The 25,355-nt window shown below is 48.2% G+C and overlaps 1 protein-coding gene across 1 annotated transcript; it reads left to right on the forward strand.

The window, feature by feature from the left end:
- Window positions 1-2,039: 2,039 nt before the first annotated feature.
- DERL1 (derlin 1) lies at window positions 2,040-23,691 on the forward strand. The gene is made up of 8 exons (XM_081874773.1): window positions 2,040-2,289; window positions 6,493-6,604; window positions 7,848-7,912; window positions 9,911-9,937; window positions 19,118-19,213; window positions 20,812-20,864; window positions 21,788-21,898; window positions 23,270-23,691. The coding sequence occupies exons 1-8, from the start codon at window positions 2,137-2,139 to the stop codon at window positions 23,406-23,408; spliced, it is 756 nt and encodes a 251-aa protein (XP_081730899.1). The 5' UTR covers window positions 2,040-2,136; the 3' UTR covers window positions 23,409-23,691.
- Window positions 23,692-25,355: the final 1,664 nt, after the last annotated feature.

Consider the following 25,355-nt stretch of genomic DNA (forward strand, 5'->3'; position numbering starts at 1 on the left):
GGCTTGGGAGGAGGCGGGCCGGTTCAGGTGTTAACGGCCAGGGCTGTGGGGTTAGATTCAGGAGGCTTTAAAGTTTGCTTTTATGCTTTAGCTGCAAGGTTGTCTTGGGTTCTCATTATTCCTCCTCTTTGTGATAGAAACAGATTTAAATGTATGCATTCTCCGTTTATATGTTCTGATTTTATCCTGTGAACCGCCTTGAGATTTGCGGGTGTAGGGCGGTGTATACATTTATTAAATGATTATACAGTAATAATAATACTAATAATAGTATCACTTATTGATATGTATAGAATGATTTCACCAAGTTAAATTAAGTTAAGCTAAGCAGATACATTAGGCAGAATGTTTCATTATTAAGATACAAAAATACAATCTCAATAATAAAGTTATAAAATAATAATAAGGGAGTCACGCACGGGTGCAGGGAAGACACAGGGCAAGAAATAAGAAATGGATAAATGTTGGTACATAATGAAATGTGAAAATGTGAATTTGTGAACTATGTAAAGATTTCATATATGTATTGCAACAATAATAAATAAATAAATAATAACATCACTTGCCTTAAAAATAAAGCGGACATAACCACCCACCGTAATTAGAAGGCATCTCATGGTGCAAGAATAATCGATCGGAATGGATTCCGCGGTCATCTTGTCCAACCCCCCTGCAATGCAGGAATATCACCGAATGCATGCATGACTGATGGCCATGCAACCTCTGCTTAAAATTATTATTGTTTATTAAATCTGTATACCACCCTTCATCCAAAGATCTCTGGGCGGTTCACAGCATAAAGAATACAAGACAAAAACAGAAAATGCATAACGGGAGACCAAGAACAAACCAAACCGATAACCCTCCCTCCAAGCAAGGAGAATCCATCATCTCTCTTGGAAGTCTGTTCATGCGCCTTTAAAAAAAATGCATTGTGGTAGGTAGACATTCAAGAGGGGCCCAGTACCCACGCAGAGGTAGAGATTTGCTAGGCTTGCCACACGTCACTAAAAATACTGACATGTCCTGGCTTTCGGTTGTAAAAATGGGGTTGGGGAAATGTTGCGGAATCGGAAAAATGTATTAAAATGTGGTGGAAAAAGCAGTGGAAACAGCTCCAGAAGCTTAAAACCACTACAGTACTGTATTTGTAGCTGAGGTTTCCCCATAAAGCTCAATAACGTTGGTGGTTTCCTTAAAAAAAAGGTCAACTGCGGGTGTCAGGAATTACACTTTTTGAAATATGAAAACTCTAGATTTGCGGTTAAGTGTCATGTAAACTCTGGATTATATATACATACATACGTATATATATGTATACACACACACACAAACACACACACATATATATATATATGTATACACCCCCCTCAAAAAGTTTTAAATATTTATATTCGTCCAGATCGGCTTAGAGAAGAGAGAAAAACTAATGCACTACAATTAAAGTGTCACACACCAATCTGATACTATTACAGGTAGGTAGCCGTGTTGGTCTGCCGTAATAGAAACAAAATTATATAAATAAAATCAAATTTAAAAATTCCTTCCAGTAACATGCACACGAAAGCTCATACCAATAACTAACATAGTTGGTCTCTGAGGTGCTACGGAAAGGAATATTTTTAGTTTTTTATTTTATTTTATTTTGTTCCCTCTGATACTAGTAAGCCAGTCTGGGGGATATTATATGCTTGAAATTGGCATTTAAATAAAGCGCACTTATTCAACCTTCATGCCGCAGCTTGCAGCAAAGAGGGATGAGTTGGGATCAGGATAAACAGTTAAAAAATAATTCAAGCCTCTGTAGGTTTGCTTCCGCGTTTCTATTTCCCCCCTCCAACACGCTCCCACGTGTATTTGTAAACAGGGGCGAGAAACGGCGCCCGCTGGCCCTTTAAGAGCCGGGACTTCCGGTGACGCTCCTTCCGCCCCGCCCCTCAGAGAGGAAAAAACAGCGGAAACCGGAAGCGGCCGTTGCTCGGCCGAATTCGGCGCGGCCACGTCGGAGGAAGGCGGGCCCCTCCCACCGCCCCACCTTCGCTGTCATAGGAGCGGCTCCGGCGAGCGCGTCGGGCAGCGGAAGGCCCCAGCACCGAAGGCGCCCGCCCGGCGCCCAGGCCTCGCAGCGGAGGGGAGATGTCGGACCTCGGGGAGTGGTTCCGGAGCATCCCGCTCATCACCCGCTACTGGTTCGCCGGCGCCATCGCGGTCCCTCTCGTCGGCAAGCTAGGCCTCGTCAGCCCCTTCTACCTCTTCCTGTGGCCCGAGGCCTTCATCAACCGCTTCCAGGTAAGCGAGTGGGCGGACTGCAACTCCCGGCATGCTCGGCGCGAGCCTGGCGCTTCAGAATCACCCGCGGCGCGGCGCTGTGCATGCCGGGAGTTGTAGTTGTCGGGGTTGACGGCGTGGAGCTCGGCAGCGCTGGTTGTCACTGGATCGCAGGGAGTTGGAAGGGGACCCCCAGGGTTCATCTAGCCCAGCCCCATCCCTGCGATGCAGGACAGCTGCCTACCGCCGTTCCTGGGTGGGCTCGAACCAGCGACTTTCTGGTTGGCAGCCAGGCGCACTGACCCGTTGTGCCACCCGAGAAGTGTCAGTGCTGTGTCATGGCCACCTGTTGGGGGGACGGGACACCGCTTGTAAAGGTGCCTTGTTTTGAGCCCAGCAGTTCCTACCTCTTTCCTGAAAGCAAAGCACAGTACCACAGTTTAGTGGGGAATGTTTAGGTCTTTACCATCGTGGGTTCAAATTCATTCCCACAGTAAGTCCTGAAACTCATTTGCCGCATCTGGAAGCTTGAACATCATCATCATCGATATCTCAAAATCAAACATTGTTACTTTGTGTGCAGCCACTTTATCCCCTCTTTTTGTGCAGATAAGTGAATGATACAGTACCTTAGGATGCGAACGGGATCCGTTCCGGAGCCCCGTTTGCATCCTGAATAGAACGTAAGACGCGTGTGCGTGGGTCGCATTTCGCCGCTTTCGCGCATGCGAGTGATGTCATTTTGACTGCGCATGCGCGAGCGGCGAAACCCGGAAGTAACGCGCTCCGTTACTTCCGGATTGCCGTGGAGCGCAACCCGAAAATACTTATCCTGAAGCATAAATATCCCGAGGTATGATTGTCTATGAAGCCAAGTGCTTTGTGTTGCTGATCTTGGTTTGTTCAGAAACCATTATGCTTAATCATTTTCTGGTTTAGATATAATAAGGAACTATGACGGAAGGCTTTCTGGTTTGATTGTTAGGTTGTTGTTTTTTCCTTCCAAGATGGTAGGAGTAAAGCAGGCATGTGATGCTTATTCATGTGCGCAGCGCTTGCTCTACAAGTGAGGAGGAGCCTGGGCTAACAAAATGCCTTTACCCTAGTATTGAAATGTCAAGGTAACAGTTCCATTAATAGGGTGAGGAGGCCAGGGCAGAATAGGTTTCCTTCTGGACCTTGCTAGGTCTACAGGACCTTCAGAAAGCAGTAAAGCAGCCATAAATAGAACACCTTCAAGGTTGTGTTCTCTGAAATGCTACATGCATAGCCAGCTAAACATTCTCAGTGTGTTTGTGAGACAAGAATCTGGATTTGTTAGGCACTGAGGAAACATTATAGAACTATCTAGGCTTCTATGAAAGGGACAGGCTTCATTGAACCAGGGAAGAACTTGGTTCTTAAAATTAGCGTTGTAACAGAGCAGCTTTTAAGTTGGTCACTGGAGGAACAGCTGGTTTGGAATATGCAAGGATGAACATGCTGTATCGTGCAAGGGGGACATTATAGGAATTCAAAGAGGCCAAAGTAAAGTAGGATAAAATGCATGTGCCAGATATGTTTGGAAACAGAGATCATGAATAGACGTTCATTTGTTAATTATAGAAGCCTCCAAGCCAGAATGGATGAGTTGGAATGCTTGGTTTTAAAAGAGAGAATAGATGTATTGGGCATAGTGGGCAATGGTAGCACACAGTTGTCTCCGCATCTGGACTCTATAGGAAGGACAGAGAAGGGTGTTCTGGAGGTGGTGTTGCTCTGCATGTCAAAGAGGACACAGAGTCCCGTGAGATTGAAATCCCAAAAGGGGCAGACTCCCCCACAGAATTGTTAGGTGGTGATATTGGACCCCAAGAATAATTTAGTACTGGGGACCTGCTATCATCCCCCTGATCAAAATGCTCAGGAAGATCTTGAGAAGAGAAGGAGCTCAAGGAGGCATCCAAACAAAGGAATGTCATAGACAGGATAACAACAGGAAAACCCCCAGAAACCCAGAAGACGAAAGTCAGAGATTGATGTGCATTATAATGAGTGAAATAAGTATTTGATCTCCTATCAACCAGCTAGATGTCAGGCTACCTGGTATCTTCACTGGATGTAACGAGCTGAGATTAGAAGTACCAGCTGTAAGGGAGAAGTCTTACTTGTAATCCCAGCTCGTTACAAAAGACACCTGTCGACAGAAGCAATCAATCCAGCAGATTTCAAAGTAGCCACCATGACCGAGACCAAAGAGCTGTCCAAGGGGGAACTTGTCAGTGATCTCAAGGCAGCTGGGACCATACTCACCATGAAAACAGTTGGTAACACTCTAAGCCGTGAAGGACTGAGATCTTGCAGAGCCCGCAAGCTCCCCTTGCTCAAGACAGCACATGTACAGGCCCGTCTGCAGTTTGCCAATGCACATCTGAATTACCCAGAGGAGAACTGGGTGAAAGTGTTGTGGTCAGATGTGCTCTTTGGCATCAGCTCAACTCGCTGTGTTTGGAGGAGGAGGAATGCTGCCTATCACCTCAAGAGCACCACCCCCACCGTCAAACATGGAGGGGCACATATTATGCTTTGGGGGTGTTTTTCTGTTAAGGGGACAGGACACCTTCACTGCATCGAAGGGACAATGGACAGAACCACGTATCGTCAAATTTTGGGTGAGCACCTCTTTCCCTCAGCCAGGGCATTGAAAATGGGTCGAGGATGGGTATTCCAGCATGACAATGACCCAAAACACACGGCCAAGGCAACAAAGGAGTGGCTCAAGAAGAAGCACATTAAAGTCCTGGAGTGGCCTAGCCAGTCTCCAGATCTTAATCCCATCAAAAATCTGTGGAGGGAGCTGAATATTCGAGTAGCTACACATCAGCCTCAAAATCTTACTGACTTGGAGAGGATCTGCAAAGAGGAGTGGGACAAAATACCTCCTAAGATGTGTGCAAACCTGGTGGCCACCTACAAGAAACGTCTAACTTCTGTAATTGCCAACAAGGGCTTTGCCACCAAGTACTAAGTCATCTTTTGCAAAGGGATCAAATACTTATTTCACTCATTATAATGCACATCAATCTCTGACTTTTGTCTCCTGGGTTTCTGGGGGGTTTTCTGCTGTTATTCTGTCTCTCACAGCTACAATAAACCTACCATTAAAATTATGGACTGGTCATTTCTTCGTCAGAGGGCAAACGGGCAAATTTAGCAGGAGATCAAATACTCCCCCCCCCACTGTAAGTGGGTGACTTCTTTCTGTGTCAGAATTGCAAGCATGGTCAGCCCCTTGTGGCAAGGCTATTTTTTGTGGCGGCTGCTGCTACTCAGAGTTAACAGGACTGGAAATGTCATAGGCAGGGAGTTCGCTAGAACAGGTGGAATGTGCTCTATTTTTTGTGTAAAGACAGGCGATGCTTGTGCAAGTCCTACACTATAGCATTGGGGACGTAGCCACCTACTGCTTGGAGATTTTTGAAATATTAAGTGTTACTTAAATGCTCTTATATATATGAAATAAACCACCCTCATAGAAATACACTACAGTGGTACCTCAGGTTAAGAACTTAATTCGTTCTGGAGGTCTGTTCTTAACCTGAAACTGTTCTTAACCTGAAGCACCACTTTAGCTGATGGGGCCTCCTGCTGCCGCTGCGTCACCAGAGCACAATTTCTGTTCTCATCCTGAAGCAGAGTTCTTAACCTGAGCTAATATTTGTGGGTTAGGGGAGTCTGTAACCTGAAGCGTATGTAACCCGAGGTACCACTGTACTTCATTTCTATAGCATGTATAAATTTGGGTCCTCCAAGGAGAAGTTATTTGTGTACTGCCATGCTTTTGGATTAGAGCTTTCCAAACTTTTCATCTCGCTGACATACTTTTTAGACGTGCATCATTTTGCGACACAGTGATTCAGTTTTACAAGCAAGCTGGAGGTTTTAACTAACCCCTTTCCAGCCCCAGGAGGAGCATGGGGAGCATTCACACAACCCGTACATACTAACAGGTTGCAGCACACAGTTTGGAAAGCTCTTGTCTTAAATGATTGTTACTCTGACTTCACCCCCCTACATTTCTCTCCCATCTGCTAGTCAAGTGAGGCTTACATGCCGTGCATCATGTGTAGTTGCTAAGCTTATGCCATAACAAATTTGTCAGTAGTTAAGGTGCCACAAGACTCTCGGTTGTTTCACTGCAATAAACCTCTGAATTCATACTCTCTCTTTAAAATGTTTGAACAGATCTGGAGGCCAATCACAGCAACCTTCTATTTTCCGGTCGGCCCAGGAACGGGGTTTCTTTACCTGGTGAACTTATATTTTTTGTATCAGTATTCATCACGATTAGAAACAGGTAATGTAACATCGAATATATAACATGCTATTTAGTTTTCGCATTCGGTGGCACTAGTTGCCTTCCATTTTCTTTTATAATCTTCTGGGTCCATCTTGTGGAGATAGATGCTAATTCGGATGCATATATAAGAACTTAAGAAGCTGCCCTATACTGAGTCAAGGCATTAGTCCATCAAGCTCAGTAATGTCTGCACTGACTGTCCAGGATTTAAAACGGGACTCTCCCAGCCCTACCTGGAGATGCCAGGCATTGAGTCTGTGACCCTATGCATGCGAGGCAGGGGCTCTGCCATGGAGCTGTGAGAATCTCATCTTGCTAAGATGCAGAATTCGCAGGGTTGCATCCAAACTTCCACCAATTCTTTGTGCAGCCCTTAGCGCTGCCTCCTAGCTGTCAGCTTCTGGGGCAGCTTTCTGAGGGGCACGAGGCTGCAGGGAGAATTTGTGAAAACAGCCTCTCCCCTCTAGTGGGAGAGGTCCCTGGGCAGAGTACCCATGATAGTCTGGACCCATGGGAGGTTAATGAAAATTCAAGTGTGTGTGTGTGCAATGCTAGTCTTTGGGGCATGCTCAGATAGTTGCCCTGTGAGGGTTTTGGGAATGAGGAAAATGGAGGCTGGTTATTTTGAATCAAGGTCCTGTTTTGAGGCTGCTGTCCTATTCCTGTGTAGTCTGAATTCACTGGTACAGTCAGACCTTGGATTCCGAACGCCCTGGAACTTTGGCTCCTGAACGCCACAAATCCGGAAGTGATCGGTTTTTAGTGTTCTTTTGGAAGCTGAATGTCTTGCAGCCAACCGGAAGCCTCGATTTGGTTTTTGAACATTTTGGAAGTCAAATGGATTCCGTTTGACTTCCAAGGTATGACTGTACCTCAAAGATGCACTACAGCGTTGTTTCCTGTATTTTTTGCAGAAAAATAATGCTAGATACAAAGTTGGTACCCATATTGATTAAAGAGGCTTTCCTCTCCCCAAATGTGGAGATGATATATTTCGTGTCTATTAAAACAGCCAGTCCCCCCCCCCCAAGCATTTCTTAACTGGAAGAAAAACCTTCCCTGACTCTTCCTGCAGGCTCCTGAAACGGATCAGCCTCTCGTTTCTTCCTCTGAACGAAAGCCGCAGTTGTGTCGTGCAATATAATCATAGCCCTTAAGATCCACCAGTGTCTCTGGGGGGAAAAATGCAAAACAACTGCCAAGGTTTCAGCTCGCTCTAACGCCACTCTTTTGTTCACAGGCGCTTTCGATGGAAGACCCGCCGACTATATGTTCATGCTTCTCTTTAATTGGATCTGCATAGTTGTATCCTTTTTTATTTGCTACAGCAACATTTTGGCATGTTTGAGTTCTGCAGAGGGGTGGGAGTGGGTTGTGTGGTCCTCATCTGTGTTTAGTCACACATCCACTGCATGGTCTTAGCAGTTGTAGTAGTATTTATGAAATTTGTATACCGCCCTTCATCTGAAGATCACAGGGCGGTTCATAACATAAAAAATACAAAACAAGAACACAAAATATATAATCAAAAACAGAACCCAATACCCGTCCCCCCCACAAACACATTCAAAAGGCCATAGATTGTTTAATCAGCTGAAGAGTAATGTTTTCGCCTGGAAGCACCAAGTGAGCCTCTCTTGGGAGAGCATTCCACAAATGGGGAGCCACCACAGGAAAGGCTCATTCTCGTGTAGTGGACCTCTTGTGGAGGGGGCACACGAAGAAGGGCCTCAGGTGATGATCACAGGGTACGAGTTGGTTCATATGGTGAGAGGCGGTTCTTGAGATATTGTGGTCCTGAATTGTTTAAGGCTTTACAGGTCAAAGCCAGCATTTAGTCAAGATAATATCTGCTTCACTCCTTTCTGCCCCTTTTGTACTATGATGTGTTGTTAATAATTATTAATAATAATGTTATTATTTATACCCTGGCCACCTGGCTGGGTTTCCCTGGCCACTCTGGGCAGTTTCCATCACATATAAAAACATAGTAAAATGTCAAGCATTTAAAAAAGCTCCTGATACAGGGCTGCCTCCAGATGTATTCTAAATGTTGTGTAGTTCTTTATCTCCTTGATATCTGGTGGCTTTGTGTTTGTCTGTACGTGTAGGAATAGCTGTATGGATTGCAGGTTAAAAAAAACCTCAGAAAGATGCTGTATAAATAGTTTTATAATATGGCATCACTGGCCCTGTACTAAACCCTGATTGAGTGGCTGAGCCTTAATGAGCTCAGAGTGAAGTCTTGGGCCTGTGCCTATCCGCTTCTTGTGTAGCTAGGGGAAGGACTTCTGCCAAGTTGAGTTTAGCTTTCGAGGAATCTTGGCTTCGCATTCTGTAAAAAAACAGTACTCCTGGCTTAAAATGACTAATGGTTTAACAGTGGCAGCTTCAAATTTGGCAACTGTGTTACACCAGGATACCTCATTTGTACCTAATGCTAAGATGAGATTCTTTGAAAGCAGAACTCAACTTTGCAGAAGTCTTCCTCCTGGTCCTGCCGGAGGAGAGGTGAGAGGGGAGCAGGCACATCCTTGGTTGCATTTGAGTCCATTGAAGCTTGCCTGCAGAACAGTAGTTGCAGTGTCTAGTATGTCCGGCTAACAGAACCTTTTCTTCTGCACTGTACTGTGTGTTGAATCTGATTCATAGAATCATAGAGTTGGAAGAGACCACAAGGGCCATCGAGTCCAACCCCCTGCCAAGCAGGAAACACCATCAGAGCACTCCTGACATATGGTTGTCAAGCCTCTGCTTAAAGACCTCCAAAGAAGGAGACTCCACCACACTCCTTGGCAGCAAATTCCACTGTCGAACAGCTCTTACTGTCAGGAAGTTCTTCCTAATGTTTAGGTGGAATCTTCTTTCTTGTAGTTTGGAGCCATTGCTCCGTGTCCGCTTCTCTGGAGCAGCAGAAAACAACCTTTCTCCCTCCTCTATGTGACATCCTTTTATATATTTGAACATGGGTATCATATCACCCCTTAACCTCCTCTTCTCCAGGCTAAACATGCCCAGCTCCCTTAGCCGTTCCTCATAAGGCATCGTTTCCAGGCCTTTGACCATTTTGGTTGCCCTCCTCTGGACACGTTCCAGTGTCCTTCTTGAACTGTGGTGCCCAGTTGTGGTGTCACTTGCTCTCTCACCAGCAATATTTCCACAGGCTGTTTCAAAGCCATGCTGGGGGATTCCAGACAGATTCTGTCCAGCTCTTTTAGTCCCTTGAGTTAAATGTGCCTCATCACAAGGTTGCGCTTCTTGTCTTCTGTTTTAGTTTGGTTTTCCTTAGTGAAACAATGAAAGATTACTGGTTTGGCAATGAATATGCAGGTAAGCATGTCTGTTTTCAAAGCGACCTGGCTTCTAAAGTGCCAGGTCTTTCATCTACTTGTACAGAATTCATGTGGGCCAGATTAGATCAGAGTGGATTATGTATACTGTGTATTCAATACTCTCCCATCTAAACCAGTGTGCTGGCAGGGAGAAAAAGGGTCAGTTTGTGTTTCTGAACACCTGAAAGAGCACCAAGCAAAACACTCCACATTCCTGTCCAGCAAGTTTGGTGTGAATTTTCTGCTGGTACCCAAGTGCAAAACTGTAGGAGAAATAACGCTGAGAGAAAATGGCTGCATTCAGGTTTTAACAATACCTTGCTGCAACCCTCCATGTCTCTCTGTCTCTCAGAACATTCCCCAACCACACCCTCCCCAAGTCTGTCTGTCTGTCTCTCACACGATTGGCCTTGCTTTGCATTGAAAGGTGCCCTTGAACACTGATGATGTTTCATGTTTGCCTGGAGGACAGAGAAAAGGGTGTGGGTGGGTGGGTTTTGTCTACTGTGCAAAGGTAAATTTTACATTAGTTGATACTGTTTTGTGGATGTGTCTCTTCGGCGCCCCCTCTCCTCTCACGCAGCTGCAAGGAGGAGAGATTGGAAGCTTTCCCTTCTGTTCTTACCTGTCAGGGTTTTAGGGAGAGAGGAGACAGAGAGCGAGGGCGAGGAGGAAGAGGACGACAACGAGCCGAGGTTGTCCCAAAGTCCGTCTAGCGAATCAGAGGATTCCCAGAAGGGAGCCCCCCTGGTCAGGCCAAGGGGCAATAGAGAGGGAAGCAGTCAGAAAGAGGGGAACGAAGAGGGAATCCCCAGTGGGAGTGGCAAAGCGGGACCAGCTCCCCCGTCGGAAAGGAGTGGAGGGGGGGGAGTTGCCAGTGTGTCAGAAAGAGCAGGACAGGAAGGAGGAAGGGGGAGGAGTTCGGAGCAAGACGCCCTGCCTGAAAGGGAGGAGTGTAGTACCGAGAGCAGCGTAACTGTAGAAAGGAAGGTCAGAGGCAACGTACGCGCGCCAAGTTCAAATATAGAGGCGCGCGGAAATGAGGAGAGCTCTGAGGAGGAGCCTGGTGCCAAAGCACGAAGGAGGGGGGAGCAGGCGGGAGAAGACTCAGCCTCTGGGGAGTCCCGGAAAGAGGGAAGACAGGGGGGCAGGAAGACCCTGCGGAAAAGGAAAGAGAGGAAAAGGTGGAGCAGTACAAGCCTCTTAAATTGGTGCAGGGGAGGGACGGACTCAGAGGGGACTTCTAACATCTAAGGGTAACATGCGGAGCCACGGAGTTTGGATGTAATGACGACAATGATCTTCAATAAAAGCTTTTGTATATAGCTTGGACTGGACTTTGGTCTCTTGTGAGCTGGGACCCAGGGTGGCTCTGACAGAAAGTCCCCTCCAAAGAACGCAAAATTTTTTTTTGCAAAGCTCACGAACGGTGACAGACATGAGTGCGGAGGAGCAGTTGACGGCGCTGCGAACTACAGTTTCCGAACTCACTGCTGCAGTCCTTGCGTCTCAGAAGAAGCATGACGAAATGGAGAAGCGCTGCCAGGACCTGCAAACAAGGTGGGAACGTGCAAGCAGGGAAGGGTTCCCAGGGTCCAGATCAGAGGGGATTGGACTTGGACGGAGGGGGGGCAGCCTAGTCACCCACTTCGATGGGAACCTGAAGCACTACCCCAGTTTCAGAGCAGACGTTTTGTATGCATTGCACTTGCTTCGTCATGACTTTAAAGATGAGGAGGAGAAAGTGGGGTTTATTGTTTCTCACTTGCATGGGCCGGCCAGAGACTGGTTGCGCAATTTGTGGCGTGAAGATGGCCCTGCCCGCCGCGATGCAGATGAATTCATTAAAGCGATGGATGCCTGCTTCCAGTCAACTGTAGATGTGGATCTTGCACGCAGGGAAATTTTTGGATTGCGGCAAGGCAAAGCCACTGTGCGTCAGTACCATTCTAGATTTTTTGCTTTACTGACTGCGCTAAGCTGGGAGAAGGATTGTGCACCTGTGAGGGATTTGTTCTGGGAGGGGCTCAGCGGTCCCATTAAGGATGAACTTGCCAGGGGAGACAGACCCCAGACCCTGGAGGAGCTTGTGCAGAGGGCTTTGGCGATTGGGATACGGCACGAGGGACGTCCTTGGCGCACTGAGGAAGAACGTCAGGTGCGTCCACCAGCGAGGACGTCTTCTTTCATCCCCAGGGAGTTCAGTCAGTCACATCCTTCGCCACTGGGAAGGCAGGGGGAGGAGCCCATGGAACTTGGTGGTGCTAAGGCTCAAGCAACAGCCAGAGCCCCAGCTTCCGGTGCAGTGAAGGCAAAGCCTCCTAGAGGGACCAGGAAGTGTTACATTTGCGACAGTGCACAGCACATGGCGAAAGAGTGTCCCCAGAGGCTGCAGAAACACACTGCAGCTTTAGCAACTGTTGCAGCAGAAATGATGCAAGCAGAGCAACCTCAGGGAAACGACAGTGCCTGGCTGGAAGCAGAGCTGCTGGGGCTCAGCCAGGCGAATCTGTAGAGCAGTCCCCAGCGCTTTTGCAACGCACAGACCCTTTACCACCCAAGCCAGCGGTGCAGCTTACTGCAACACTTCAGTTGCCGAATGGGACCACCCTGGAAGTCCCCATCACGATTGATTCTGGGAGCAACGCAGATTTTGTGGGGACGCACTTTGTCAAGCAGCATCGCATAGCGCTTCTGCCAGCGACAACACCTCTGAACGTAGTCACGGTGGATGGCAGGAAATTGCTAGGAGGACAAGTTGTGCAACAGACGCCTCCCATGATGATGAGGATTGGAAATCATCGAGAAGTCATCAGCTTCAATGTCACCCGCCTTTCAGACACGCCTATAGTATTAGGCATGAGTTGGCTGGAGAGACACAGTCCTGCTGTAGCGTGGTACCAACGGCAGATCACCTTTTGCTCATCGTACTGTGCTCAACATTGCATCCAGTCCAGCCAGGAGGAGGGAGCTGAGCAGCAGTTGCAACTTGGCATGGTGCAGGCAGTACCCCGCAAGTACGAGGGGTTCCTGGAGGTTTTCTGCGAGAAGGAAGCTGACCAGTTGCCGCCCCACAGGCCTTATGATTGTGCCATCGACCTGGTGCCAGGGGCGCAGTTGCCGACTGCAAAGCTGTATTCCATGTCTGAGGACGAGATGCAAGAACTCAGGGAGTTCATAGAGCACAATTTGAAGCGCGGATTCATCCGAGAATCGAAAGCGGTGGGGGGCAGTCCTGTTTTCTTTGTAAAGAAAAAGGACACGCCCCAAAAAAGACTCATTGTGGACTATCGATTCATAAACAGTAAGACCAAACCCAAGGCCTTCCCCATGCCCAAGATAGATGATCTCCTGGCAACCGTAAGGAAGGGGAAGATCTTCACCAAATTGGATCTGCGTGGAGCGTATAACCTCATACGCATCCGGGAGGGCGATGAGTGGAAGACGGCCATGTTCACGCCTCTGGGCACGTACGAATACAGAGTTATGCCATTTGGTCTCCAAAATGGATCTCACGTCTTCCAAGCATTTATGCATCACGTGCTAGCGGGACTTCTCTACAAGAAATGCGTGTGTTTCCTCGACGACATCCTGATCTTTTCGGAAACGGAGGAGGCCCATGAGAAGGACGTAAAGGAAGTCCTGCAGAGACTACGGGAGAACAAGCTCTACGCCAAGTTAGAGAAGTGCCAGTTTGATGTGACGGACGTGGATTTCCTAGGCTACAAGCTGTCCGACAAGGGGCTGGCCATGGACAGCGCCAAGGTCCGCGCGGTGTTGGACTGGAAGAGCCCTCGCAATCGGAAGGAAGTCCAAAGATTCATTGGCTTCGCCAACTTCTACCGCAAATTCATCAGAGGTTTTGCAAAGGAGACGGCAGCGATCACGGACACTCTCAGTTCCAAGAAAAAGAGGTTCGTGTGGACGGAACAGGCGGAGCGCTCTTTTCAGAAGCTTAAAAGCCTTTTTGCCTCCGAGGAGCAGCTGCTGCACGTGAATCCAGGCAAGCCCATACGACTAGAGACCGACGCGTCAGACAGAGCGGTTGGAGCCGTACTCCTGCAAGAAGATCCACATGGAAACTGGAGACCCGGTGCCTTTTACTCCAGAAAGCTCAGCAAAGCGGAGCAAAACTACACCATATGGGACAGGGAGCTGTTAGCCATTCACGCAGCGTTCAAAGCGTGGCGACATTTCCTCATTGGAGCCAAGCACACAGTGCAGGTCCGCACGGATCACAAGAACTTAGAGTATTGGCGCACGGCGAAACTCCAGAGCCAGAGACACATGCGCTGGGCAGAGTTCTTCGCGGATTTCAACTTCAGGATAGAGTACGTCCCAGGAGATTCCAACGTTATAGCCGATGCGCTATCCAGGAAACCGCAATATCTCGATGAAGCGGCGCCTGTAGCAGCCAAGCACATTTTCGCACCGCAGGCGTGGTCGTGCGCTGCCGCCACAGTAGATCTGGACGCGGTGTGACGCGCGTTGCAAGTGGATCAGTTCGCACAGTCCAAGATGGAGGAATTGCGCAGAGGTGTGCAGAGTGGCGAAGAGTTCCAACTACGCGACGGGCTGCTAACTCGCAAAGGTGCCCTCTACGTGCCAAGCGACGAGCTTCGCGCAAAGGTTCTGCAGCAGTTGCACGACGCCCCCAGTGCGGGCCACTTCGGTAAGGAGAAGACAATAGAACTGGTGGCAAGAGACTTTTGGTGGCCCCGGATGCGTGGAGAGGTAGCGGATTACGTCGCCAGGTGTGACACTTGTCAGAGGTTCAAGCCAGTACACCAGAAGCCAGCGGGGCTGTTGGAACCGCTGGAAACGCCACAGCAACCGTGGGAGAGGGTAGCTCTGGACTTCGTTACTGACCTGCCCAGCTCCAGGGGGAAGACGGCGGTACTGGTGGTTGTGGACCTGTTCACCAAGATGGCGCACTTCATTCCATGCGCCAAGGTGGCGACGGCGGAACAGACTGCCAAACTCTTCATCGATCACGTGTTCAAGGTGCATGGGCTGCCGCAGTCCATCCTGTCCGACAGGGGGCGCCAGTTTGTTTCCAATTTTTGGCAGAAGCTTTTAGGTATCCTGAACGTCAAGATCAACCTCACGTCGGCGAGACACCCACAAACCAACGGCCAAGCTGAGAGGGTCAACGCGATCATGCAGCAGTACCTGAGATGTTACGCCAACCAGCGACCAGCAGTTTGGGTGGACTACCTGCCGATGGCAGAGTTTGCCTATAACAACACGAAGCACGCGTCCACGGGGGTGACGCCGTTTTTCGCGAACAATGGTCGTCATCCCAGAACCTTCCCGGGGTTCGTGGCACCGGGAGAGGGGGTGCCGCAAGGAGCCGACCAGTTTGCAGCGGAGCTGCAGGAGGTGCACGAAGAGTTGCGGAGACATTTAGAGCTGGCCAAGCAAGCATATAAGGTGCAGGCTGACAAAAACAGGAGAGAGGGAGAGGAGATCCAGGTGGGGGACTGGGTGTGGTTAGCGGCCCAAGCGATGCCAGCCAAGTCGTTGGCCAAGAAGAAGCTGGGGCACAGGCAGTTAGGGCCGTACCAGGTGGAGGCTAAAATCAACCCTGTAGCCTTTCGACTAGCCCTCCCCGAAGGTTCCAGAGTGCACCCGGTCTTTCATAGATCGGTGCTCACTCCCTACAAGGCACCGCACAGGTTTCAGGAGTCTGACACAGTCACGCAACAACACACTAAGTCACAGGAGAGGGAGAGGGCGCCTAGGGCCGAACCACTCAACGAGGTCACAGAGATCCTGGACTCGAGATGGGGGCAAGAGGGAGTAGAATATTTTCTAGTCAGAGAGGGTGCCCCAGTCAGTACCAATGGTTGGGTGCCGGGCTATGCCTTAGACGAACCTCTTTTAAAAGACGAGTTCCATGCCCTTTTCCCTCATAGACCCATGCCAGCCGAGTACTTTGATGACTGGCTCTTTACGCCCACATGTTCAGGCAGCACTTTCCACGGCTTTTCTTCAGCCGAAGAAAGGTCGCCGGACTCCAACTCGCCCAGGGGATCGTGTTCGGGGGTGGACACAGAACCCTCTTATTGGTGGGACGAGCAACCAGAGGAGGACTGGCGCAGGAAATGGCTGACGGGACCTTGGCAGGCAGCACCGGACCAGGTACCAATGGAGGAGGGAGAAGAGAACACCTTGGGTCAAGAACCCGAATTCGAACACTCGTACAACGAACTGCAAACAGAGGAGATGGAGGTGCAGAATCTGTATCCTGCGTCCGCCTCCGAAGAGCGGCAGCTTCCACAACCTGCACCCGATGAGCGGAAGGGGGGAAGGGGGGGCTTCGAGGGGGGGATGGATGTCAGGGTTTTAGGGAGAGAGGAGACAGAGAGCGAGGGCGAGGAGGAAGAGGACGACAACGAGCCGAGGTTGTCCCAAAGTCCGTCTAGCGAATCAGAGGATTCCCAGAAGGGAGCCCCCCTGGTCAGGCCAAGGGGCAATAGAGAGGGAAGCAGTCAGAAAGAGGGGAACGAAGAGGGAATCCCCAGTGGGAGTGGCAAAGCGGGACCAGCTCCCCCGTCGGAAAGGAGTGGAGGGGGGGGAGTTGCCAGTGTGTCAGAAAGAGCAGGACAGGAAGGAGGAAGGGGGAGGAGTTCGGAGCAAGACGCCCTGCCTGAAAGGGAGGAGTGTAGTACCGAGAGCAGCGTAACTGTAGAAAGGAAGGTCAGAGGCAACGTACGCGCGCCAAGTTCAAATATAGAGGCGCGCGGAAATGAGGAGAGCTCTGAGGAGGAGCCTGGTGCCAAAGCACGAAGGAGGGGGGAGCAGGCGGGAGAAGACTCAGCCTCTGGGGAGTCCCGGAAAGAGGGAAGACAGGGGGGCAGGAAGACCCTGCGGAAAAGGAAAGAGAGGAAAAGGTGGAGCAGTACAAGCCTCTTAAATTGGTGCAGGGGAGGGACGGACTCAGAGGGGACTTCTAACATCTAAGGGTAACAGATGCGGAGCCACGGAGTTTGGATGTAATGACGACAATGATCTTCAATAAAAGCTTTTGTATATAGCTTGGACTGGACTTTGGTCTCTTGTGAGCTGGGACCCAGGGTGGCTCTGACATTACCTAACTGCAATTTTGCATCGTGTCCACACAGGATGTATTATGCTTTGTCTGTTGTGTGGCCAAAAGAAGCAGGTTTAGGAAGCTGACTGCAGATTAGGCATTGGACGTTGAAAATAGGGGCCAGGGCGTCTGATCTTCTCACAGGCATGCTTTGGAAGGAGAAATTACACAGGATTAAGGCTTATTCACGTAACGTAGGGTTGGGGAACCTCTGGCCACCCAGATGACTACAACTCGCGTTGCCCCTGATCAATGCCTATGCTGACTGTGGCTGGTGGTAGTTGGGGACTCCAGCAATATGTTTTCCAGTTTTCCAGTTTTCCATCGCTGGTGTAATGATGATAAACCACATTGTACCCCTTGAATGCATTCTATGCCTGTTGTTAGCCAGGTGATAAGCAGTCTTACCAATGTCACCAGTGAGTGTGCCGTAGGTGCATTCCTTTTCAGCTGAGTTTCAGCTGAAGCTGCCATAAAGCCTTTGCCCTTTGTAGGAAGGAGAACTTCCAAGACGCTCCTGGAGCTTCAGGCAGAGTTTCCAACTGCACCCTGCTCTTCTCAAACTCAAAATCCCATATTTGGGCTCTAGGAGCTAGAAGACCTTTTGATTTCCAGGAAGAGGGAGAGGTGTGCATTCCTTCTTTTGATTACGTCTCCACTGTGAGACTTTGACGTTTCCTGGGAGTTTCATAAGAGCACTTCTTGGGATCGTATCCGTGAACTCCTCGCCAGCTGCATTGGGCCCAACCTCTCCCTACTCTCTCTGAGGGTTTCCATCTCAGGCCCTTCTAAGCCACTCGTGCCCAGTTCTCCCAAATGCATGCATCATTTTGCACCGCAGAGAAGAATCGTATTTAACTTTGCATCTAAAATAGCCAGTCAGCCCCAGTTGTTTAAGATGTGTGTGTGTGTGTGTGTAATCTAACTTTCAGGTAATTAAGCAAGCCTGGTGCTGATACCTCTGTCAAACTGTCCTTGCCAATCGCACAATCACATCTCTCAGTCACATTAGCTTTTTAAAAAAGATCTTGTTGAAAGTAAATCAACACCATTTTTTCTTGCGATGGAAGTCATTACGTAAGAACCAACACGGATGTTATTAATAAGGAGGCCTAAAAACCTGCAAGCCCTCTGTTAATGCTCGGTTCTGTCAGCGCAGAATAAGGAGGGGATAGCTGGACTTAATTTTAAAGTCTATTTTTATTTCTATAATTTGAGCAGACTCCTGTAATCTCGAGGGCTGCAATCCGAGGAAAATACACTTCGTGAGATGGTGGCAAAATCAGTGGGACTTAATTCTAGGAATAAACAAGGCTAGGAACCAAGTGTTTCTCTGTGCACCAATCCTTCATCACTTGTGACCCACTAAGCTGAAGGCAGCCCACAAGCCACGTATTGTGGTTGGACCGATCTTAACAACAGGCCTTTGTATTTGCTATCTGGGACAGGCAGCAAAACCAGATTTCTCGCGCCCCGGCATGCTGTCCTGTCTGGTGATAGGCTGCTTTCTGCTTGGTGGATCTCAAATTAGGGACCCTGAGGCAAAGAGGAAAAACGCCTTTCTAAAACATTTTCTCAATGACGATGTGCTGTCAGGTGTGTAGAGACCTCTCTGTGGCAAGCATCCATGAAAGAGCCACAGCAAGCTTTGGGCTTCTGTGCTCTCTCCTGCTTGCTCTGGCACAGCTGTTAGAAGACTAGAAACTTCTTCATCTGTTTTATATGAACCACAGCTTAGTGTGTTGGCTGAACTCTAAGCTATGGATAATTGTAACTATAGTTAGTGATAACAACTCAAGGTTATAACCAGTTCTCAGATTCAAGTGACATGCTGCGGTTAATCAAAAACAGAAGGCAGAGATTTCAAACTCCCCTGTGCAACCATGTCAGGAGTGGGGAGGAGACACGCGGCAGAGTCTTGTTTCCATAATACTAAATCCAGGTTTGAAATTACGTGCAAATTCGAGAGAGCACTGAACAGGCCTCTGTGTTTCTTTTTATTGTGACCCTTCTGCAGTTGCTTAGGTCTCCTGTACTGAATCTCAATCTTTTTGTCTCTTCATTCTCTTGCTTCCCTTGTAGCTGCTGATGATTCCCTTGATCATGTCCGTACTTTACGTTTGGGCCCAGCTGAACAGAGACATGATAGTGACATTTTGGTTTGGGACACGGTTTAAGGTAAGGTCAAAGGGCTTTCCCCTTTCCTCAAGCCTTTTGCCCATATCAAAGGAACTTTGCTCACTCATTGGGGAAGGGAGGCAGTTCCCCCCTGTGACTACTTGTCCCTTCCAGATTCTTAAAGGGATACTGGCATCAGAGGAGCTCTTTTGCTGCCACTAAAGGTGTTTCACTTCCAAGCCTTTCTGCAGGGTAGCCTCGGAGTTGATATCATGTGCCTTGGCCACAAGAGACATAGACCCATGTGTGAGATGGCAATGTCTTTATACCACATTGTATGCTCTAGAAACACCTTGCGATGCTGCAGCCAGGCATGGGCTTGTAGCAGAGCTCCTTGACCTTTACCCACCTCCCTGATGCTACTAGCTACCTCATGTCAGATTGCCATGCTTTCTCTTGGCTGCCAGATACGTAGTTGTGGGGGCTAGGATTGGAGAAGGGGATTTGTCATCCTTGTCCGGTATGCAATGAGGAGGTGTACAGACAAGGAAAATATTGGCAAAGGCAATGCAGGATGGGAGGGAAAGGCAGAGTCGGGAGAGAGATTTTATGCCAGCAGAGGCAAGGGATGGAGCAAAAAAGCTGAAGGGGATTTAACTGCAACTTGGGTGTCCTGATAGCATATTGCAACCCAGTGAGAGGTACTGTACTTCTAAAATATGAATTACATGTCGCCGACTAGGTGGAGCAAAACCTCCATAGTTGAGGGGGGGGGGAACGTCTATATCAGCTAGACTGGGAGTGGCCGCCGAGACCACATAACACCGGTCTTGACCTTTAAATCCCTAAATGACCTCAGCCCAGTATACCTGAAGGAGCGTCTTCACCCCCATCATTCTGCCTGAAAACTGAGGTCCAGCGCCGAGGGCCTTCTGGCGGTTCCCTCGTTGCGAGAAGCAAAGCTACAGGGAACCAGGCAGAGGGCCTTCTCGGTAGTGGCACCTGCCCTATGGAACGCCCTCCCCTCAGATGTCAAAGAGATAAACAACTACCTAACATTTAGAAGACATCTGAAGGCAGCCCTGTTCAGGGAAGTTTTTAATGTGAGGCATTTTAATGTATTTTTAATCTTCGTTGGAAGCCACCAAGAGTGGCTGGGGAAACCCAGCCAGATGGGCGGGGTACAAATAATAAATTATGATGATGTTGATGATGATGTCATGAAATAACCATGGGGTTGTTTCCAGTGATGCGAGCGGAGCTCTGTTTGATCCAACTGGAGCCCACTGGGTCAGCCTAATAGCCCACCTAGTCCAGCAGCCTGCTCTCTCAGGGGCCAGCCAGCCACTGACTTTGCCTTTCTCTGCTCCTCAAATATGCTCCAAAATGGACCCCAACCCTCTGGAGCAGATTTTCAGGGCGTGCAGTGGGCTTCAGAGATGAGCAGAGCAGCAGTATGCTCTGTTGTGCAAGTGGAAGTCTTGCCCGAGTAGAACATCATCATTGGATGCAGCCCCTGTACATTAAATGCTCAATAATGTACTTAGCTAGCTAGATTTCTGTCGGGGAATTGGAGAATTCTGAAGCAGGTGGAGACTAAATTGCGCTCTTCAGTTTCCTTGTTCACAGCAAGTTTGCATGTGCTCTTGTTGTCCTAGGCATGCTATCTACCGTGGGTTATCCTGGGATTCAACTATATCATTGGAGGCTCGTAAGTATTCCCAAATACCCGTTTTGTATTAAAGTAAATACAGTCCTTACGGTAACATGTGGCCTACTTCCATACCCCAAAGGATATCTGAAACATCTGGATAATTAAGGGGAATGTGTGTGAATGCAGTAGCCTTTTTTTTGCAGTGGCAAGGAGACGCTCATTCCCTTGCATTGCCCAGCTCTTCCACTGACCCAACCTCCAGATCTTCACTGGCAGGTTTCTCAGTGAGCAATTTCCATGGTGAAAGGTCCCAGCCATAGTACCAGCCCTGCTCAAGCTGCAGTTGCTCCTGCATGAGCAGCAGGCTCCTGTGTCTTCCCCTCTCCAAAAGAAAAGGTGAATGCGGGAAGGAAAGGAACTTCCTGTGCCCGTTTGACTCTTCCGTCTGCCTTATTTTTTAGCCTGTCTTTTGAGCATGGTAACTGCTAGGAGTTGTGGCTTTGGGCATGTATGGCACATTTTTTGCTGCTATACAGGAATATAGCAATATAGGAGTATTTTAGCTGCTATACAGGAGAGTCAGCGTGGTGTAGTGGTTAAGAGCGGCGGACTCGTAATCTGGTGAACCGGGTTCGCTTCCTCGCTCCTCCACATGCAACTGCTGGGTGACCTTGGGCTAGTCACACTTCTCTGAAGTCTTTCAGCCTCACTCACCTCACAGAGTGTTTGTTGTGGGGGAGGAAGGGAAAGGAAATTGTTAGCCACTTTGAGACCCCTTAGGGTAGTGATAAAGCGGGATATCAAATCCAAACTCCTCCTCCTCCTAGGGATAGGAGCCCAAAGCTGCCCTTTCCTCCAGCCCCAGCTTAGTCTCCTTGGCTGTATGTTGGGGCAACCAAGGTTCAATGTGTATAGATTGCCTTCAGGAAATGCTTTACTACAGAATTGATAAACGTTGATCCCATTCTCTTCTCCTGCAGTATCATCAATGAGCTGATTGGCAACCTGGTTGGCCACCTGTACTTTTTCTTAATGTTTAAATATCCAATAGACTTGGGAGGAAGAAATTTCCTATCAACGCCTCAGTTCCTGTAAGTTGTTTTAAAAGGTTTTCTCCTTTTTAAAAAGGAAAATCAGGTTGCTTATTAGGAAATGGAATTATCCTATTTGGAAAAAAAAAGGTTTATAACAGCGATAACTAGAGAATTTAGGTGACCCAAGCAAGCTTTTCCAGTTTGGTGGGTCTTCCACATATATCAGAGCATGCATTTCTGACAGCGAAACCAATAAGGAGAGCTTTTCACCTGAAACTTTTAGAAGCAATGAATCGAAGAGGAGGAAGGGGGAAGATGACAATAGACTTGTAAAATGAAGGTTGAAAACAAGTAATTCAACTTAAACTGGCTTACGCATGCTTACTCAAAAATGTCTTTCTGAATTAACGTAGAGGAGGAAGAAGCAGAGATACATTTCAGACATTGTTATATATCAGCATATATCAATATTTAGCTGTTGATATACCACAATGCTGAAAACCAGATATTGCCCAGTCCTTGATGCAAGCACACATACTCACAATCTCTCTCTCTCAGAAAACATATTGGTTCTATCCCAGTTCAAAGCCAAAGAGTGAGATACACCCACACCGTTTCGAGGAGAGAAATAATTGCTGTATCTCTTAAGAGAGCTGCCTAGCACTTCCTGGAACCCATAGGTGACACATTTGCAGTCGCTGCAGATCGTCGGTTTTAAACGGGGGCATTTAACACTTCTTAATGTATTAATTAATGTAAGGGACGCGGGTTAAACCACAGAGCCTAGGACTTGCCGATCAGAAGGTTGGCGGCTCGAATCCCCGCAACGGGGTGAGCTCCCGTTGCTCGGTCCCTGCTCCTGCCAACATAGCAGTTCAAAAGCACGTCAAAGTGCAGGTAGATAAATAGGTACCGCTCTGGTGGGAAGGTAAACGGCGTTTCCATGCGCTGCTCTGGTTCGCCAGAAGTGGCTTAGTCATGCTGGCCACATGGCCCGGAAGCTGTACGCTGGCTCCCTCGGCCAATAAAGCGAGATGAGCGCCGCAACCCCAGAGTTGGCCACGACTGGACCCTAATGGTCAGGGGTCCCTTTACCTTTAATGTATTAATATGCAATGCTTTCCCTCCCACTAAGCTAGGAAGGGCAATGCTTTTGAGATCTGAGTGTTTGATAAAAGAATGTAAACTGTCAAAAAGAGCTTCAGACTTGTTAGGGGGTCTGCCAAAACAGTCCCAATTAGGTTAAAACTGCACTCCAAAGGGCAGGGTGGGATTGAACAGTATCTTAGCCATATGTCATCCAATCATTTTGGCCAGCTTATAGCTCTTACTGTGTAGATTCTACACGCACAATGCCACAAAGCTGGAACTAGTCCCGATTTCAGAAAGACCAGGCATTTCTGAACAGCTCTTTTGCTTGGCCCCCAGGTACCACTGGCTGCCGAACAGGAGAGGAGGAGTCTCTGGATTTGGGGTGCCCCCCGCCAGCATGCGCAGGCCTGCAGAGAACCGCCAGGGCGAAGGGAGACACAACTGGGGCCAGGGTTTCCGGCTGGGCGATCAGTGAAAGAACTTCCTGCTTTTTCTCTTCTTCTTTTTTTTCCTTTTTGTGTGTGCGGGACATCTTCAACCATTCACGGGAATGGCTCCTACTGAGGAGTGTACTCAAGAATTGGGTTTGCTCGAGGGCAATTGGGTCTGGCCCATTAAGAAATCTTAACTTTTTCTTTTCGTTCCTGGTGGAAGATGACACAACGGAAGGCACAAGATAGATTTTACTCCAGGCTGTTGAATAGTGCTCAACTCAGTGCTGCCATTAAAACAAACAAAAAAAGAACACACATTTTTAATATTGTCTAGCACAGTGTATTTTCTTTCACCATCCTCTCCTCAGGTGAATTTATGTTGTTGCATCTGAATTTCAGGCCCGTAAGAGCCCTACAGAGTCCAGTAAGAATCTACTCCTTGGGTCAGAGAATTGTCCAACACAGTAACTGGTAAAAAAAAAAAGAGGGTTACTTCAGAGTTTGCTGTAATATTAACTAGCAGGAGCTCTTCGGGTACTGATAACTATGTTGGTATTTATTTAGCAGGAACAGAACCTAAAATTTCCTGTGTAAGGCATCAGATATCTGTTTTGACTGGAGGAGATGTGAATCTAGGCCACTGAGGCAGAGCGCTAGCTCTCTTGGGAAATTTTTGCTGCGGCCATCTAAATGACTCTGCCTCTTCAGCTGTAGATTGGGTGCACTTTAATGCCAGTCCTGTGCACACACTCACTTGGTGGGGCTTACTTCCGAGTAAATAACACACATAGGACCGAGACAAAACTCAGTTCTTTGGAATCTGTAAGGTAATCACGCTTGGGTTTGTATCTTGTAAAGGGGAGGGTGAGCTGTGAAAAACAAAGTTGGAGGGTTAGCAAAAATTATTTTGTGTTTTCAAACAAGACTCTCAACCAACCGGTGCTTCAACATTTCTCATCCTGGAGGAAAATTTGGGTACCTGCGAATGTTCAGTAGTAACCTTCATTGCAAGTTAAGCTGCTCGATTATAATACGAGTAATGGGTATCAAACGACTGATGACTGTTTTATGTGGGGTGACACTGGAGATATTTGGATAGAGGGAGGAGAAAGCAGACCTAACCTTGTCCTCCCAATCTTCTGGTTTGTTCCTCTTCCTCCTCCTCTCTCCCCCATCCCCAAGCAAACCACACCAGGTTGTGCTTACCTGTGTTCCCACCTGCAAACATTCCACCCAACTGCGCAAGTAGGCCCTCTTTCCATAGCACTGCAAACATGGAAAGTACTGTAGAAGTGATTATGAATGCTTTGGGTTGCAATTGCTACTGATATTTCTCCATGCATCAAAGGTGTAGCCAATGGGGCACCCTAGAGATGTTTTCGGACCCTCATCAGGGCCAACTGCATTTGGAGGGAACTATGTTGTCTAGCCTTGCTCTGCGTATATTTGTATACTCAACTGGGGTGGGGTGGGGTTGGCGAGAGTGTGGTATTTTCACCAGATTTTGCTTTCCCAGAGGTGTGAACCCACTGCGGCAGTCTTCGTTGAGGAAAACAGAAACCTTGCAATTACAGTGGTGCCTCGCAAGACGAAATTAATTCGTTCCGCGAGTCTCTTCGTCTTGCGGTTTTTTCGTCTTGCGAAGCACGGCTATTAGCGTCTTAGCGCCTATTAGCGGCTCAGCAAAAGGGGAAAAAAAGGGAAAAAACTCGCAAGACGTTTTCGTCTTGTGAAGCAAGCCCATAGGGAAATTCGTCTTGTGAAGCACCTCAAAAACGGAAAACTCTTTCGTCTAGTGAGTTTTTCGTCTTGCGAGGCATTCGTCTTGCGGGGCACCACTGTATGTGTCTTGATAGTGGGAAATTAAGATTAAGATTAAGAAATCATTTAGAAGTGTCCTCATGGTAATAAACCTTCCAGTGGCTCTTGCTTGATTTAAAAATACATATATTTGTAATAAAAAAAGATGGCATTTCCCCAAGGCCAGA

The sequence above is a fragment of the Podarcis erhardii genome, assembly GCF_964252035.2.
Source record: "Podarcis erhardii genome assembly, chromosome: 8".
Classification (NCBI taxonomy): domain Eukaryota; kingdom Metazoa; phylum Chordata; class Lepidosauria; order Squamata; family Lacertidae; genus Podarcis; species Podarcis erhardii.

Excerpts from the sequence above, each read along its gene's own strand:
- DERL1 (XM_081874773.1), top strand. The coding sequence starts at position 2,137 with ATGTCGGACCTCGGGGAGTGGTTCCGGAGCATCCCGCTCATCACCCGC. Across the intron at positions 7,913-9,910 it reads TTAATTGGATCTGCATAGTT|ATTACTGGTTTGGCAATGAA; the intron begins GTATCCTTTTTT and ends AAACAATGAAAG. Across the intron at positions 21,899-23,269 it reads CTATCAACGCCTCAGTTCCT|GTACCACTGGCTGCCGAACA; the intron begins GTAAGTTGTTTT and ends CTTGGCCCCCAG.